Here is a 19,202-nt window from a genome sequence, read left to right as displayed (position 1 = left end):
TCAATCTTAATTATATCAACAATTATATCAATTGTTTACAAGAATGCCAGTATGCTTCACATTGGTTATCAAGTCCTTACTATAAACCATTTGTTTCTTGGCAAAGAAAAATTCTCTGTCTGAAATGATTAAAATGGGATACAGGCCTCTACTAAAAATCCTTGCTTTTTTCAATGACCGCATAAGTAACATCATTATTACACCAGCCTTTCCTTCTGAATATTTAAGATGGAACCTCAGAATCTTTCAACATATGCAATATTCAAGGTTAGAATGAATACTATAGGATGTTTGGCAAGAAAATTGTTATGGCTGGAGGTGGGGGGTGTTGCTGTCTTTGTTTGGTGTGACACTGTGGAATGCTAATGGAACTGTGGTGGCGTGTCGGTTAAGATTTCCATGTTTTTAAGATCAAAAATGTTGGGATTTAGTAGCAATCCTGTCTTAGTCCTGTTGCCATGACCTCCAACTGTCCTGATTTGGCATAAACAGTTCTGATTAATCCTCTGTCATCCCAGTTCTTCAAATAGTTTTTAAATGTCCCAGTTTTCCCTCTTCCTCCTCCACCACCAACACTACCACCCTTTTTCCTCTTTGAACAATTCCACTGGTGCAAACTGAGTTCAGATTGCAAAAGTACCTTGCACTCAGCTACTTTTCAGTAGGATTAGACAAAGGCTGGATCTATATTCCATTTAACGGAGTTCGGACTGCATTTTATGGTCAGTGTAGACCTATATAAAGCAGTTGGAACTGCACTGAACTGCATTATATGGCAGTGTAGATCCAGCCAAAAGTAAATGGATGTAGCCTCTCCAGGTTTGTGTGTGTTTTTGTATCGATAACCGTGGCTATCTTGACCACCTTTTGATGTTGCCTGGCCACCCATGTCCCAGTTTGTATCTGTGACATGTTGGAAGATATATTTGAGATAAGTACAGGTTTGACACAACCACAGCAAAGCCTTGTTCTTCATGGCATCACTATCATAATCAAGTCTGGTAAATGACACATCCTTTGACTGCTCATCATGCCACCCAGGTAACTGTTTATTCAAGTATAAATGTTGAATTAAAAATAAATGAAAGTAAGTAACGTTTGAGCTCATTCAGGCAAATGAGGAAAGAGGAAAGCGAAGAGGAGGAAGATGGTATTGGTTTTTATGGAGCTTATGTCTGTTTAGATAATTATGCTTATTTAATTATTAATTTCATTTTCTTGTTTAGTAATTTATGAATTTTTGATGACATTACCTTGCACTGTTTTTGATGTATGTGTTTGTTTATCACCAAGTCACTGACTGTTTGCCTTTTTGTCTGGAAGCCACCCTGAATCCCTATGGGGAGATAGGGCGGTCTATAAATAAAGTATTATTATTATTATATTATGTCAAGCAGATTTTATGTTTGTAAGCTGCTGCATTGGTTTAGAACAGTGCTGTCTCTTTTCTTATTCAAGAGCTGGGCTGAAATGCAAGATAGATCTATTGAGTCACATGTTGAAGGGAAAGTCAACACTGAAGCAAATCCCATTGATTCCATCTGGTCAGTTTGCTAGTTGGGACTAACAATTGCATCTGTGCTTTGAACTGAGGATTCTGCACTATAAGAGCAATAAAATAAATCTAAAAAACTGTAACATTCCAGAAAATGAAAGTCAATGCATCAGACTTTTATATGCATCCAGTTAACATTCAGGAGCTTCTACTTATGGAATACAGCACGTAGAAGAAGGTTCTGTACTTTATTTAATAGGTTGTGTAGAAAAGGGAATTTCAGCAGGTGTTGCTTGGTACAACAACAATCCCTTTTAAATACACAATAAGATAATGGGGGAGATGAAGTGTACATTCATACAGCTATAAGGAGAGCTAGATATTAATAATTTACTTGTAAAATATTAAAATACTGGTAATCATACATTCATTACAGTATCATATCTACATAATGATGTTTGTAATAGTTAAATTTAATTAGTGACAGCTGGCCTCAAATCTGAATGAGCGGTTCTTTTATCGCAGATTTTTCTAAATCTAACTTGTCAAGAAGACTTACTGCAAAAGTTAAAATATATCAATTTGCTTCTGCTTATCAGTGAGTACAAATAACTTCAAAGCATTCTCAAAACAGATAAAGTCAAAGGCATCAATATGACATATTTCATGAATCATGTTAATCATCTCTCTGCTCTAATATGTTTTGCTTCTTTCACTGCTGCCATGTGGGATTCAATTATTTTTAGGCATTTGGCAGATCCAGCATATGCCTTCCTCTGGTTAGCAGATGCCTTCAAATTCCTGTCTTATATCTACTTAGGCTCATTCCTACAGTCTGGGTTCCCTTTAACTCCAAATGACCTGAGAAATGTGATGCAAAGACTTAAGAGGTACAACTATACTGCAGAGTTAATGTGATTTGATACCACTTCCCAATGCTGTGGAATTGTGGGAGCTGTAATTTTACAAGGTCTGTAACTTTCCCTGCCAAAGAATGCTAATGCCTCACCAAACTATGCCTCCCATGATCACATAAACTTGAGCCATGGAGTCAAACCACATTAATTCTACAGTGTAGATGCACCCTAAGTCTTTGCATCTTTACTATGGCCTTGCTAATGCAACTTTGCTGATGGAAATAAACTAACATGAAATTATCCTTTCAGGAGTCTAACCAGAAGGTGTTTCAGAAGTATTAATTCATGATAATTATTCTGGCTCTGCCTGAAAGGGCAGATTCAAAACATTGCCCGAGGAGGCTTGTTATTTATTCGCCTTTTAACTTATGGCACCAACTTTAACTGCTATGGCTCAATACATTGGAATAATGGGATTTGCAGTTTGGTAAGGCACCAGCACTCTTTGGCAGGGAAGGATAAGGACTTTTTAAATTATATCTCCCATGATTCCATACTCTTGATGACAGTTAGTGGTATCAAACTACATTAATTCTACTGTGTAGATGCATCCGATGTCAGGCACACTTCCTATTAGTTTCAAAATCCTTTTCCCAACAGTGAGTCCGCAGGGATCTTTTCCTCATAAAACCTGCCATGTTTGGCACATTTCCTGAGAAATCACTCGACGAAAGAGGGAAAGCTCCAAGGGCTCCCTGTCACCACAATCTTCTCGGTTTGCACATCCCAATAACAATTATCAGCTTGCCATTTTCCCTTTTAGGAATATGGAACATGCCAACTAATTTTCCTGGAGTCAGGGAAGTCAGCCCCTTCAAAATAGGATATTATTTCCCGTTTTAATAAGACTTCAAAGTGTATGGGAGGGAGCTTTTATTTCCCACGGGGATCCCAAAAAGTGAGAAAGAGATCGTAGGCAGTTTGATACCACTTTAACTGCCAGGGCTCAATGAATCCTGGGAAATGTAGTTTTACAAAGTCTTTAGCTTTTTATGCTCAAGAGTGCTGGTGCCTCACCATACTACAACTCTCAGGATCCCATGACCTTGAGCCCTGGCACTTGAAGTAGTGTCAAAATGCATTCATTCTACAATGTAGATGTACCCAGGGTTCGCCTCTGCCCATATCATTCCTTCTCTTCATGCTCTACCCTGACTTAAAAATGTAAAAAGTGGCACTTGTGGTGCAGAATGAAGGCTGATTTACACCACTAAAATTGCCCTGACTCAATGCTATGAAATTGTGGGAGTTGTAGTTTTGCAAGGTCTTGGATCTTCATCTGTCAAGAAATGCTGGTGCCTCACAAACTACAACTCCCATGATTCTGTAGCAGTGAGCCATGGCAGTTAAAGTTGGTGCCATTTTACAGTGTAGATGCAACTCCTGTGAAATTATAACTTGTGCCATAATAATAATCATAATAACAAACAACAACAACATGAGTTCCCACAGGGAGATAAAGTTATTTATTTATTATATCATATTGATTGTTTCTCTTCACACTTGAGGCAGGGCACAACATAGTCAACAATCATCATCATAAAAATCCTCAGTAAAATACACATATTTTGATATTGCCCAATGCTGGGGGGTGTAGTTCTGCAAAGTCTTGAGCCTTCTCTGCCAAAGAGTGCAGGTGCTTCCCCAAAACGACAACTCCCATGATTCTGTGGCCTTGAGCCTCAGCAGTGCAACTGCTGTCAAACGGCATTCCATTGATTGTAGAAACGCCCCTTGTGAAACTACAACTCCATAGCCTTGAGCCTTGGCAGTGAAAGTACGTCAAATGGCATTCATTCAACAGTGTAGAAGCACCCCTTGTGAAACTACAACTCCACTAGAACTGCCAGGGCTCAGTGCTATGGAGTCATGGGAGTTGTAGTTTCACAAGGTCTTGAGCCTTCTCTGCCAAAGAGTGGTGCCTCCACAAACTACAATTCTCATCATTTCATAGCACTGAGCCTTGGCAGTGAAAGTACTGTGAAATTGCTTTCATTCGACAAGCTACACCCCATATGGAACTACAACTCCAGGGATTCCGTAGCCTTGAACCTCGGAAGTGAAAATACAGTAGAGTCTCACTTATCCAACACTCACTTGTCCAACGTTCTGGATTATCCAATGCATTTTTGTAGTCAATGTTTTCAATGCATTGTGATATTTTGGTGCTAAATTCATAAATACAGTAATTACTACATAGCATTAATGTGAAATGAACTCCTTTTTCTGTCAAATTTGTTGTATAACATGATGTTTTGGTGTTTAATTTCTAAAATCATAACCTATTTTGATGTTTAATAGGCTTTTTCTTAATCTCGCCTTATTATCCAACATATTCGCTTATCCAACTTTCTGCTGGCCCGTTTATGTTGGATAAGTGAGACTCTACTGTACTGCCAAACGGCATTCATTGGACAGTGTAAAAACACCCCCTTGGGAAACTACAACTCTACTTGAACTGCCAGAGCACAGTGCTATGGAGTCATGGGAGTTGTAGTTTCCCAAGGTTTTGAGCCTTCTCTGTCAAACCGTGCTGGTGCCTCTGCAAACTACAATTCTAATCATTACATAGCATTGAGCCTTAACAATGAAAATATTGTCAAACTGCATTCATTGGACAACTTACACCCCGTGTGGATCTACAACTCCGGGCATTCCGTAGCCTTGAGCCATGGCAGTGAAAGTACTGCCAAACGGCATTCATTAGATAGTGTAGACGCACCCCTTGTGGAAATACAACTCCACTAGAACTGCCAGGGATTAGTGCATGGAGTCACAGGAGTTGTAGTTTCCCAAGGTTTTGAGCCTTTTCTGCCAAAAAGTGCTAGTGTAGTGAAACTACAATTCTAATCATTACATAACATTGAGCCTTGGCAGTGAAAATACTGTCAAACGACATTCATTAGACAGTGTAGAACAGACTTGGGCAAACTTGGGCCCTCCAGGTGTTTTGGACTACAACTCCCACAATTCCTAACGGCTGTTAGGAATTGTGGGAGTTGTAGTCCAAAACACCTGGAAGGCCCAAGTTTGCCCATGCCTGGTGTAGAAGCACCCCTTGTGGAACTACAACTCGGCTTTAACTGCCATGGCTCAATCCTATGGAGTTGTAGTTTCCCAAGGTCTTGAGCCTTCTCTGTCAAATTGTGCTGGTTCCTCCGCAAACTACAGTTCTCATCATTTCAGCAGCCTCAGCAGTGTCATTACTGTCAAGCTGCATTCATTTGACTAAAAACAGCCCTTGTGAAACTGCAACTCCCAGGATTCCATAGCCTTGGCAGTGAAAGCGCTGCCAAATGGCATCCATTCGACAGGGTAGGCTGTTAGGAATTGTGGGAGTTGAAGTCCAAAACACCCGGAGGGCCCAAGCTTGCCCATTTCCTGGTGTAGAAGCATCTCTTGTGAAACTACAACTCCAGCCTTCAATGCTCTTTCGCTGCCAGAGAGTGCTGGCGCGGGACCGATTTCAACCTCAGCAAACTACAATTCCCACCATTCCGCAGGCAGGCGTTCCAAGGCGCATCCCTTCCTTCCAGGCTTAGTGTAGTGTAGACGGCGGCACCGGCGGCGGCGCCTCACCCGGAGCCGGTCCAACCCGAGGGCGGAAGCGGAGCCGGGGGCGGGGTTTGGAAGGGACCAGGAAGCCGCGGAGTGTTTGCCCCGCGCCTCTGCCCTGCCTCCTGACGAAGGGGGAGGGGGGAAGAGACGGAGAGAGAGAGGAGGAGGAGGAGGAGGAGGAGGCAGGCGGGTGGGCAGGAGGAAGGCGAAGGGCGGGCGAGGGGCCCGAGGATGCGGCGGCGGGGCGGCGGGGGCGGCGGGGCCGGGGGGGCCGGGGTCGGCGCGGGCCTCCCGATGCGCTCGGTGGTGGGCTTCCTCTCGCAGCGGGGCTTGCGGGGCGACCCTCTGCTCACGCAGGACTTCCAGCGGCGGCGCCTCCGCGGCTGCAGGAACCTCTACAAGAAGGACCTCCTGGGCCACTTCGGCTGCGTCAACGCCATCGAGTTCTCCAACAATGGAGGCCAGTGGCTCGTCTCAGGTACAAGCGCAGACCCCTCTCCCCGGACGCGAGAAGCCTCCCTCCTCTGTTTGTGTTTCCCAAACAGAGATCTTAAAATGGTTGACAGGTCCTTCCCTTTGGGGGCCGGATCGGTGGGTGTCGCCCTCCCCTTCCCCGATCCGTTCTAACACTCCTTATTCCACCCAAGGGGAAGTTTGGCCTTCCATCCTAAGACTTCCTTAGATGAGGAGAAGGGCTCGTTGATGTCATGTTTGGGACATTCAGTGGATTCATGACCGAACAAAATGGACAAGCTGGGTCTAATCCCCGTTTGGTGAAGTCAATAACAAGAGCAGCAACGCCGCCTCAATGGAGACTGAGAGAAATACACATTTGTGTTTATGTGTGTGTGAGGGGATTCCGGGTTTGAACTGGATTCTAATCCAGTTGGAAGGGAATAAACAGCCTGAAGATTATTAAAGGGCCCTTCCACACAGCCATATAACCCGGAATATCAAGCAGGAAATCCCACAAGATCTTCATTGAAGTGGGATATATGGCAGTGTGGACTCGGCCCTTCCACACAGCCATACAACTCAGAATATCAAGGCAGGAAATCCCACAAAATCTGCTTTGAACTAGGATATATGGCAATGTAGACTCAGGGCCCTTCAACACAGCCATATAACCCAGAATATCAGGCAGGAAATCCAACAAGATCTTCATTGAAGTGGGATATATGGCAGTGTGGACTCAGCCCTTCCACACAGCCATACAACCCAGAATATCAGGCAGGAAATCCCACAAGATCTTCATGGAAGTGGGATATATGGCAGTGTGGACTCAGGGTCCTTCCACACAGTCATACAACCCAGAATATCAAGGCAGGAAATCCCACAAGATCTGCTTCGAACTGGGTTATCTGAATCCACACTGCCATATATTCCAGTTCAAAGCAGATATTGTGGGATTTTCTGCCTCGATATTCTGGGATATAGGGCTGTGTTAAAGGGTCCTAAGTCCACACTGCCATATATCCCAGTTCAAAGCACAAAATGTGGGATTTTATACAGCTGTGTGAAAGGGGCCTAAGGGGGAGAGGGAGTGTTTTGTTTTGAAATATTTTTCCGGGGTGCCTGGCGCTTGCTTATCGTCGTAAGGAAAGCGAATAGAGGTGTATTGTGAGGAAGGGGCTGCTGCTGTCAGGTGTCTGCTGCGACAGAAGGGGCGGAGGAGGGAGGGAGGGAGGCGCCGCTTTGGGCGACCGAAAAGGTCCCAGCCGGGACCCCCTCCTGGCCTGGCTCGTCCTCGTCGACGTCCCTCGGGGCCCGAGGCAGCGGTTTGGGGTGTCAAACGGTCCGCCCCCCGGCCCCACTGCGCCGCCCCTGGCGCTGAGGGGAAGTGGCCAACTCTAGGCCGGGGCTTGAGTGGAGCTGCAGGCCTCGCTCGCCTCGAGCTCCTCACAGCGACAGGCCGCGGAATCGAGGGTGGCATCCTCCCCCTCTCTGTCTGCCCGCCTTGGTGGCCAATTGGCAGGGTTGGGTGCCCTCTGCATTTGAGCCTCTCAGCGTGTGTTTATGTACAGAAAAGGAGTCTTCCCTCATGTAGATATGGATGAAGCGCCTGGACTAGTGTCAAGCCTCGCTGTTCCCATGTCTCCCTCAGAAATGTCATCCAGGCACTCCATGGTCCTTATTAATCTTCAGCATCCTTTAACTGGGATTCACAAATCCGGAATGCTCCAAAATTGCCTGCACTGATGGCAGAAATAGTAACACATTTTTCTTTCTGATGGCACACTCCAAGTGTGTGTGTGTGTTCAGAAATTGGGTCTTCCCTCATGCAACCGTGGGTGAAGTGTTTGGACAAGTGTCAAGTTGAAGGCATCTTCCTCCCCGTCAGACTTGGTCAATTGGCAGGATTTTTGTGTCTGTATTTGTTTCTCTTGGGCTTTCCCTCTTGCAACCACCACAGGCAAAGTGTTTGGGCAAGTGCCAAGTTTCAGAAATATCCCACAGTAGGCAGACAACATCCCTTTCAGTTATTTCATCATCCTTTTTGATTTGGGATACTTAAAGGTGAGCATTCCTTATCTGGAATGCCAAGCTACTCCAGAATTGCCTGCATGGGTGGCAGACATAGTGACACATTTGCTTTCTGAGGATTCACTCTCTATGTATGTGTTTATGTACAGAAATTGGGCCTTCCTTCTTGTAAGCATGAACAAAATGACAACCAGTGTCAAGCCAGAGGCTGCCCTCACTTCTTCCTTGTCTCCCTCAGAAATGTCATCCAGACACTTCATGGTCCTTATTAATCTTCAGCATCCTTTATCTGGGATTCCCAAATCCAACATGCTCTAAAATTGCCCACACAGGTGGCAGAAATAGTAACACATTTTTCTTTCTGATGGCTCACTCCGCATGTGTGTCTGTGTGCAGAAATTGGGTCTTCCCTTACTCAACCGTGGGTGAAGTGTTTGGACAAGTGTCAAGTTGGAGGCATCTTCCTCCCCGCCAGCCTTGGTCAATTGGCAGGATTTTGGTGTCTGTATTGTTTTCTCTCTATTGGGCTTTCCCTCTTTCAACCACCACAGGCAAAGTATTTGGGCAAGTGTTGAGTCAGAGGTAGGCCTTGTTTCTCGATTTCTTTTCAGAAATGTCCTATGGTAGACACACTGTCCCATTCAGTCACTCCATTGTTCTTTTTGATTTGGGATACTTATAGGTTAAGCATTCCTTATCTGGAATACCAAACTACTCCAGAATTGCCCGCACGGGTGGCAGACATAGTGACATATTTGCTTTCTGAGGGATTCACTCTATGTGTGTGTTTGTGTACAGAAATTGGACCTCCCTTGTAAGCATGGGCAAAGTGTTGACTAGTCTCAAGCTGGAGGTAGCCTTTGCCCTCCTCAGAAATATGCTAGTGTGGCATCCAGGCATGCCATGATGGTTATTAATCAGAAAGAACTACAGATTGAGCTTCCCTAATCTGGAATTCCACCATCCAATATGCTCCAAAATTGTCTAGATGGGTGGCAGAGATAGTAACACATTTGTTTGTACAAGTGTCAAGCAGGCATTTTTCTTTCTGTTTATCTTGGCCTTAACTCATTGATAGGAGTGTGTGTGTGTGTGTGTGTACAGAAACTGAGCCTTCCCTCTTGTAAAATGGGCAAAGTTTCTGGACAAGTGTCAGGTTGAGGCAGCCCTCACTTCTCCCTTGCCCTCTTCAGAAGTGCAGAAATACTCCATACCAGAGAGTATGCCAAAATATTCAAAAATTGCCCACATTGTTGGCAGAGATAGTAACATATTTGCTTTCTGATGGTTCAGTGTATTAATAATTTCATAAACAAAATTATTAATAATAGTGTATATATGAAGCAAAAATGAGTTTCATGTTTAGACTTGGATCCCATCTCCAAGATATCCCATTATATGTATACAGTATATGTACATAGAGTTATCCCCAAAAAAACCTTCCTAAAACTATTCTGGTCCCAAGCATTTTGGATAAGCGATACTCAACCTGTACCACAGTCTGGTTTTTTTATTATTAGTTGTTGATTTAGAACCTGTCCATCTATACTCATCTCTTCTACCTAGTTGGGAGCCTAATTGTTAATCAAGATGTGTCAAGTGCACAAAGATATTATTTTTGTTATACACACACACAGGGTAGGCTAAAAGTCACAAAAGGGTCCTGTATATGATGCAATGGTATTGTAAATTTTAAAACGAGTTATTAAATATTGGATCCATTTCATGACATTAGGCCCATTCTGTATATATACACACACACACACAATCTTTAATTCTTAATTAATATCCTAGTCCTCCACTGAACACATGTGCTAGCCCACAGTGCCCCAAAGAAAGAATAGAAAACTGGAACAGAGGAGGGTTCTGCACTGTGCCTAACTCAGACCTATTGGCTGGAGAAAAGGGAAAATACATTAAAAAGTCAAAGTTTCAAGCATTTTAGTAATAATTTCTATGTGATTTTAATTAATAATTTACCACGAAGGGCTTCTGTTTCTATTTTACAGGTAAGAAACTGAGGTTGAATATATAATCTAATAAAATCTATAATCTACTGAATCTATAATCAGCTAGTTTTTTAACCTAGTTTCAATCCAGCTCTGTAAACTATCCCATACCTTTCTTGAAGACAGCAAGAGATTCTGTATAGTTGTGCTTCTTAATCGTCTGTCCTTCATATGTTTGAGATGTCAACTCCCAGAACTCCTGAATATTTCCCAGCTGTCTGTGGATTCTGGGAGATGAAAGTCCAAAATATCCAAAGGAAGTCATCATTCTCAACATCAAAGAATATTGCCGCTGCTGTTAAATTGGCAGTAATCATGTATTACATGTGTTGTCGAAGACTTTCATGGCCGGAATCACAGGGTTGTTGTGTGTTTTCCAGGTTGTATGGCCATGTTCCAGAAGTATTCTCTCCTGACATTTCGCCCACATCTATGGCAGGCATCCTCAGAGGTTGTGAGGTATATTGGAAAACTAAATAAGGAAGGTTTATATATCCCACCCTAGACCTTCCACAGATATGTAAACCCAATATCCCTAGTCTTCAGCATACCTCACAACCTCTGAGGATGCCTGCCATAGATGTGGGCGAAACATCAGGAGATAATACTTCTGGAACATGGCCACACAGCCCGGAAAACATATAACAACCATGTGCTATATGATTTAAGAGATTATTGGAGATTTTACACTGGTCTAAACTTTAATTTCTGTTTGTTTTGAAGAACAAAAAAAAAAACAATTTTAAAGGTATTATTTTGCTAAATTTAAGGACATTTCATATTGTAGTAGCAATTCCCTAAAAAATAAACAAGTTCAAAACCCATCAGCATTATGGAGGAAAATGAAGATATATTTATACTTATTTCACCTAAACTAGGAGAGAGAAAAAAATATGTGCCGTGGGTCCCTAGAAGTCAACTATGAGGCACTTGGTTCCCTGCAAGGCCCCTGAAAACATATTTTTGCACCCACTAGCCTTACTTTAAAAAGAGAAGCGACTACTTTCTAGACAGTATTTGTTTCAGATACTTGTTGCATTTAAGATGAAATTACAATTTCAGTTAGTAAAACTGTTAGGCCTTTAAAGCATTGTTTCTGGTTCCTGATCAGGTGGGAGGGAAACAGTATTTTTAAGACCTGAATAATCTATTAATGAAAAAAACAACTGCTCTATCCTTTTCTACACCATCCTGAGGTACCTTTGTGGTGTTAAACTATATACACGTAATTTAATATAGGTAATAGTTTTAGCTGCACCTCACAGCTTTGAAGTGAACATGGTATCAATAGGGAATACAGATAAATCATAGAATCGGAATCAGTATGGTAGTTTAAGAGCAGATAAGGAACTTTGTTCCCTTTGCATGTTAAATCATTGCAGTAATGTGAATTCTAGAGATATTGTAGAAGAACTAGTGTTTTAGCAGAGTCAATATTTAAACAAAAACATAACACTGACATATAAACACCTTGAATATCATTCTGTACTGCTTAAGTGTTATAGCTGTAGGAAATCTATAATGTCAATCCTTGTTATAAGTTTTAAAAATTCAACCCTTGTGTCATAATGGAACCTGAGAGCTACTCAGGTTCTTCTAGAACTGCTGCAAGCAGTGATTTTTCTCCTTCTCAATTTAAGTTCTAAATAAATTGAATAATTAAAGCTTTTGAAACTTGATAAGTACTCTACCAGCAAAATGAGGCATTCTACTGAAATGAAACAATAGCATTTGGTTAGATAAAGATATGGCAAGTATCTTTATCTGGTCTCTCAGTAAGACATTGATATGTTGCTAGTGTTTTAATAAGATACCAGATGCACAGAGCTCCTGTTTCTGAAATACCTACTGCATAAGAATATCTACTGCTCTTGCCAGGTGTAGAATTTTTATACCATAGATGTGACAGAAATCGCACTAGCATGCACTAGCATGGTATTTCTCCTCTCTTAGAGTTCACTTGTGATGCTTATAGAACTCTTTCTTTTCTACCTCCAGTACAAGCCCCATTGTCCTTAACTTTACAGAGTTTTCCATGGCCTTGACCTTCCCTCTCTTCCCATCTTTACTCTGCATGTGGTTTTCATTCTTTCAACTATAATCTTATCAGGTAAAACCTCTTACTCATTCTCTAAACACTGATTTTTCTTGCTGCCTCCCCACCCCCAAGATGTTCAGGAATAGGGTTTGTTTCCTCCTAGGAAGTACTCATCTTTCCATAAAGCCTTCAGTACATGCTTCTATGCCTTAATACTAATTTTGCCTCAAGAGTAGTTCCTTCTTTTTCATTTGTTTCTTTTTTTTTCTTTCCAATGTATGTGAAAGTTGGGTTGTTCTATAGCATCACTGAAACTCTCTGCTGCCCTTCCTTCGGCAGTCTAAAACCTTTTAATTCAGTCAGGCTTTTAAAGAAGAAGAAGAAGGAGCCCCAGTGGCAAAGTGCGTTAAAGCGCTGAGCTGCTGAACTTGCAGACCAAAAGGTCCCAGGTTCAAACCCCGGGAGTGGCGGGAGCAGCCGCTGTTAGCTCCAGCACCTGCCAACCTAGCAGTTGGAAAACATGCCAATGTGAGTAGATCAATAGGTACCGCTCTGGTGGGAAGGTAATGGTGCTCCATGAAGTCATGCCGGCCACATGACCTTGGAGGTGTCTGCGGACAACGCCGGCTCTTTGGCTTAGAAATGGAGATGAGCACCAAACCCCAGAGTCAGACATGACTGGACTTAACGTCAGGGGAAACCTTTACCTTTACTTTTTTTTAAAGAAGAAAGTTTTTAAAAACTTTTAATCATTCATTTTTAAACAATACTAGGTTTAATTCTATTTTAATGTTTATAGTATTTAGGTTTTAACATGTATATTGCATTGTTTTTACCTTTACTTTACTTTACTTAGGCGATCCCTCGTAGTTCGAGGATGATGGTCTTCCAGCCGTGGGGTCCTGTGGGTGAATTCTTAGGTGGCTGAAGAGATCTATTCTTGATCTGCATGTTCTCCCGCAGTGAGGACATCGGTTTCCAGGTGGAAGGCGGTCCTGGTCAGGGTTGGCTTGCCGGGCCTTCCTCTTGGCACGTTTCTCCCTTAAGCCCTCCATTCGTGCCTCTTCGAATTCCGCAGCACTGCTGGTCACAGCTAACTTCCAATTAGAGTGCTTAAAGGCCAGAGCTTCCCAGTTCTCAGTGTCTATGCCACAGTTTTTAAGGTTGGCTTTAAGCCCATCTTAAATCTCTTTTCCTGCCCACCAAAATTACGTTTCCCCTTCTTGAGTTCAGAGTAGAGCAACTGCTTTGGGAGACGGTGATCGGGCATTCGGACAACGTGGCCAGTCCAGCGGAGTTGATGGCGTAGGAGCATTACTTCAATGCTGGTGGTCTTTGCTTCCTCAAGCACATTGACATTTGTCTACCTGTCTTCCCAAGAGATTTGCAGGATTTTTCTGAGGCAACGCTGATGGAAACGCTCTAGGAGTTGGGTGTGATGTCTGTAGACCATCCACGTTTCGCAGGCATAGAGCAGGGTTGGGAGGACAATGGCTTTATAAACAGATGTCCTGATCATCAAACACTCTCGGCTTCATTCTGAAAAATGCTGCACTCGCAGAGCTCAGGCGGTGTTGTATTTCAGTGTTGATGTTGACTTTTGTGGAGAGGTTGCTGCCAAGGTAGCGGAAATTGTCAACATTTTCTAATGTTACACCATTAAGTTGTATTCCTGGCATTTCAGAGGGATTAGCTGGTGCCTGTTGGAAGAACACTTTGGTTTTTTTGATGTTCAATGAGAGGCTGAGCTTCTCGTATGCTTCTGCGAAGGTGTTTAGAGTGGCTTGTAGGTCTTCTTCTGAGTGCGCACAGACTACGTTGTCATCAGCATATTGGAGTTCTATAATAGATGTTGTGATGACCTTGGTTTTGGCTTTCAGTCTGCTGAGGTTAAATAGCTGGCCATCTGTCCGATAGATGATTTCCACTCCGGTGGGAAGCTTCCCATCAACAAGGTGAAGTATCATAGCAATGAAGATGGAAAATAAGGTAGGGGCAATAACACATCCCTGCTTGACACCTGATTCCACCTTAAATGGGTCACTTTGGGAGCCATTGTTGTCATCATGTCATCATGGAGGAGCCGAAGGATGTTCACAAATTTGTTAGGGCACAATTCTTTGATTTGAGTCTCTTTAAGAGAAAAAAGCAGTATATAATAATAGTAACATCCCATTTTTCCTTCAAGGAGCCCAAGTGGCATGCACATTTCTACTTATTATTTTCTTCATAACAAATATGTGAGAGAAGAATGTATGATTGGCCCAAGACCACCCAGCAGGCATCTTTTCTGATAAAAATTTGAACTTAGGCCCTTTAACTCCACTTCAGCACAAACCACTATTTAATACAAGTTCTCCCTCTTTTTATATCTGCTTAGCAGGGAATCTACTTACCTCCTAAATATGTTGGTAGATACTTCTTAGATGTACAGTATGTCCTTATCAAAAAGTAAAGAGCATTTTCAGAGCAAGATGCTTCATGCTATTAGTTAGAAGATGCTGTATTGCTGTTCTATCTTTTTCTCCTTAGCAGATTTTATGTGGTAAGAAAATGGAAGAAACTGGAAAAACAATGGAGAGTGGTTATTAGGACAGGGCAATGATACATGTAAATGGCATTAAATGTTCATTCCTAGATTCAGTGTATCCTTAAAACAGGCATGGGCAATTATGTCTTAAAAGTAATCTGAATAAATTTACAATGTCTGGTAAAAGACAGAGACATTTGTCTTCTCGCTGCATGGAATGGAAACTTTGTAAATTGTTTGCAGTTGATAACTTAAGTGAATTAGAGGAAGGTGGCAATGATAAAGTAAATGTACATGTAACTATCCACACACTCGTTTAAATTCTCCCTTTATGCTGAGGGCACATTTTTATTCTCTGAAAAAATAGTGTCAACAGTAGTGACCGTGGGTTCCATGTCAGTGAAGCAGGGAACCCACTTAAGGGTTAGTTCCAATTTTAATGCGGAACTCTGGTTGTAGACTCGTTTCAGACCTTGGATAGTTCTTTTAGAATTTGAATTCAAACGTGATGCTTGTCACCCTACTGACATGGAAGCCACAAATCATCATTGTTCTTACTTTAATGTATTTGAATGAACAGAACATGTTTAGAGTTTCTCCACTTGATTGTGAACTAGAAAAATGTTCCATAATAAGGATATTGGTCTGTATTAGAAGATCAATATTATTTTGCTTCTTCTCTCAAAAATAGCATGAGTTAAAACATTGTCTCTGTCAAATGTTTCTTGTTAAATAGCCTAAGAAAGCAAAACAGGAAAATGAGTAAGAATAATGAAACAGGAGGAATTAAAATTCCATAAAAGGAAACCTAAAGAACATTCCTTTCACAACAGAGAATGCTAGGTAATAGTTTTAATGGTTTTGTATAGGAGCAGTTCTATACAGTGAACATTTTCTTGGTAGGCAGGGATTCCTCTCATGACAAGGAACTCTGGGCAAAACTGGCAATGTATCACAAACAGAAACATTTCTGAAATAAAGATATGCACTCATCTTCCATGGAAAGTAACTTTTCTTCTCACCATCTATGCCCAGAATACTTCGACTGTCATTGTTGTAAACTCAGTTATGTTTAGATCTCGTTTTAAAGGGTGATGGCTGGAACCCCATCTCAGAAATTCAGTAATACTGTTTTACCTCTCCTCTCAAATCACATTTCTTTAGCCCAGACTTTACTACTTCAGTTTCTTCTCTAGGTTCATAATGTGAATTAGCTACGGGCGAGGCAATCACTTTGGCTTGTCGTCAAGCAACACCTGATCACATTATGGACTTGAAATAGAATGTAATTATTTCTTAATGGTCTAAGATGGCCTGTGGATATCGTTGTACAGAAGCTAATTATTAGAAGATGGTTTCCTGATAAAGAGTTGTTTGGCATGGAATACCTACTGGAGCTCTAACCGTGACACATTTTTCTCCCCGGTCCTATCTACTGTGTGTGTGTGTGTGTGTGTTTGTGTGTGTGAGAAGGAGGTGGCGAGGTTGTATATGCAAAAGCAAAGTAGTGAGAATAGCAAACCTCTGTGAGCTAAAGTTTAGAACCATAAGCTGCTTTATTCTTCCCTCTGGAGCTCTCATGTGAAATTGTGCATCTGCAGCCAGGTAATAATGTTTGTATCTGTAAATTAAATCTTATACTGCAATATAACTGTTTCCTCCACTGTAGTTCTTTCACTTAACAGGAATTCAGATCTGAACAAAACTGCCCTTGGAAGTGAAGAATGTGTAATAATGGATTTGCTTCTCCATGAAATGGATGTGGATTCCCTATGTATATAAACAAGAATTAAAGTGGAGTTAGATTATGTAATTAATTGTAAGATCACAGTCCTAACATCTAGTAGGGGACAAATACTAATGAACTCGGTGGTTCATTGTTGTTGTGTACTTTTAAGTCCTTTCTGATTTATAGCAACCTGAAGTCAAACTTATCACAGGGTTTTCTGATGCTGATAGTGTGCAATTTGCACAGGGTCACCCTGAGGGGTTTCATGACCGAGTGGGGATTCACACCCTGATCTCATAGTCCAACATTCAAATCATTACACCACACTGGCTCTTACTCAGTGGTACCTAGTTTTTAATAATCAATATCAAGCTACAGTCACCTTATATATACTCCCGCACAGCCCTTCTGAGGAAAGAATTGTTTTGATTGAATACTCGGCATATAGATAGCATTCTATGCAACATAGTAGGAGTACTCGTATTTTTATTTGCAGAATGTTTTAGGAAGAAATGACATGGTCCAAGATGTTCGCAAAAAGGAAATAATAACTCGGAACTGTTTGGAAGAAAAGAGAAAATGTATTAGACACACAAGTCTTTCTTGTTATATAGTCTGCTCTCTGAGCTGTTAAAACAACCATCCATCTGTCCTATTGGATTACTTTTTAAAAATACACCTGATATTCAGAGGAAGCCAATCTCTCACTCTGGCCCTGGAAAAGTCAACATTGGCTTCTTAATTGAGATAACAAGATGGTTGCAGTTTTTAATTTTCAAATGGGACAGTACCTCAAAATCCTCCCTGATTATACTGATTTCTTTAGCATAATTTTTGACTGTTTTCATGGGCACATAACCCTAGACATCACTCAAAAGCTATGACATGTTTCAAAAGCTATATATTTTTGAGTACAGTAAAGTCTCACTTATCCAACACTCGCTTATCCAACGTTCTGGATTATCCAACACATTTTTGTAGTCAATGTTTTCAATACATCGTGATATTTTGTGCAAAATTCGTAAATACAGTAATTACTACATAACATTACTGTGTATTGAACTACTTTTTCTGTCAAATTTGTTGTATAACATAATGTTTTGGTGCTTAATTTGTAAAATCATTACCTAATTTGATGTTTAATAGGCTTTTCCTTAATCTCTCCTTATTATCCAACATATTTACTTACCCAACATTCTGCCTGCCCGTTTACGTTGGATAAACGAGACTCTACTGTAATTTAAAATTCTTCTACCACATAAAGTGGAAGCAGGACTTTTTTACTAGTGGGATTCTTACTGTAGAATAGCTTTTCTAAAGAAGACTGCCTGTTGCCATTGCAGTGGTCTTCTTGGAACCTAGTGGCGACATTTTTGTTTACCCAGTCCTTTTTAATTTATTTAACCAAACCTTTAAGTTTTCAGATCTGTGTTTTTAATTTTAAAGTTGCTATGATTTTTATTGTTGTATTTTAGTTTGGTTTTGATTTGTCTTCTTTTTTGATTTTTGCTCATCTGTTGTAAATCAGCAAGAAAATGTTACGTCATAAGGCAGCATGTTAGTATTTTTGTGCTTCTGTAATTCCAGCCTTTATGTCTGCTTCCAAGCAGAGTCTCCAAGGCCATAAACAGCTGAGGCTATTTTTCCTTGAAGGACCAAAAGGATCTATACAAGCTAGCCTTGGACATAGCCACAATGTTCCAAAATTTGCTCAGTGCCAGCTCAAAATAATCAACAGGAAAGCAATAGAGACAAGTGTCATTATTCTGGAATGCCCTTCTAATAGAAATCAGCCAGGCTCCCTCTGCATGTCTATTGCAAGTATTGTAATTCAAAATGCTTTTTGTGGCCTGGTTTGCACATAATAGGCATATATATGAACCGTGGAGCAGACATGTTCCCACTCCTCATAGCAGCCAGGAGACTGTTGGAAGTCATTGATCTCATTTCCAGCTAGCTGGTTAGTTGTTGACATCTGAAACCAGACACACTGGGGTCATATTAACTCTGTTTTATGGGAATAAGGAAGGTTTTTTAATCCTGGCTTGTTTCCATAATTCATGTTATATGTATTTTTTTGTTTGGAATCAACTTTGAAAGCAAAAGCAATAGCTTCCACCCAGTTCCCTCTTTACATCTGCATTAAAAGAGGACAAGGGGAGAGGCACTGTACAAGCCCATCCTGGACCCAGTCAGGCTCATTTCCATACCACTACTCTTAATTTAGCATGATGTCCAAATGCAGCAAATATGTATTATATAGTTTTACTGCTGGCAGTTTTGCTGTGCAATAATATCTGCCATTGCTGCTGTTAATTTGGTTCTACAAGCTGAGTATCTCTTATCTGAAATGCTTGGGACCAGTAATGTTTTGGCTTTCTGATTTCTTCGAGTTGTGTATTTGCATATACATACATAATGAGATATCTCAGGCCAAGCCTA

The 19,202-nt window shown here is 41.3% G+C and overlaps 1 protein-coding gene across 1 annotated transcript in view; it reads left to right on the top strand.

Moving 5' to 3' along the window:
* The first annotated feature begins 6,029 nt into the window (after positions 1 to 6,029).
* The window catches only part of dcaf5 (DDB1 and CUL4 associated factor 5), a 71,419-nt gene continuing 58,246 nt past the window's right edge, over positions 6,030 to 19,202 (top strand). The window contains exon 1 of the mRNA XM_062968059.1: positions 6,030 to 6,448. Within this exon, the coding sequence (XP_062824129.1) occupies positions 6,202 to 6,448 (247 nt within the window). The 5' untranslated portion in view covers positions 6,030 to 6,201. The remainder of the gene's footprint in view (positions 6,449 to 19,202) is intronic.

This window comes from Anolis carolinensis, chromosome 1 (assembly GCF_035594765.1).
Source record: "Anolis carolinensis isolate JA03-04 chromosome 1, rAnoCar3.1.pri, whole genome shotgun sequence".
In the NCBI taxonomy this organism is placed as follows: Eukaryota; Metazoa; Chordata; class Lepidosauria; order Squamata; family Dactyloidae; genus Anolis; species Anolis carolinensis.
This window is presented reverse-complemented; position numbering and strand designations above follow the sequence as displayed.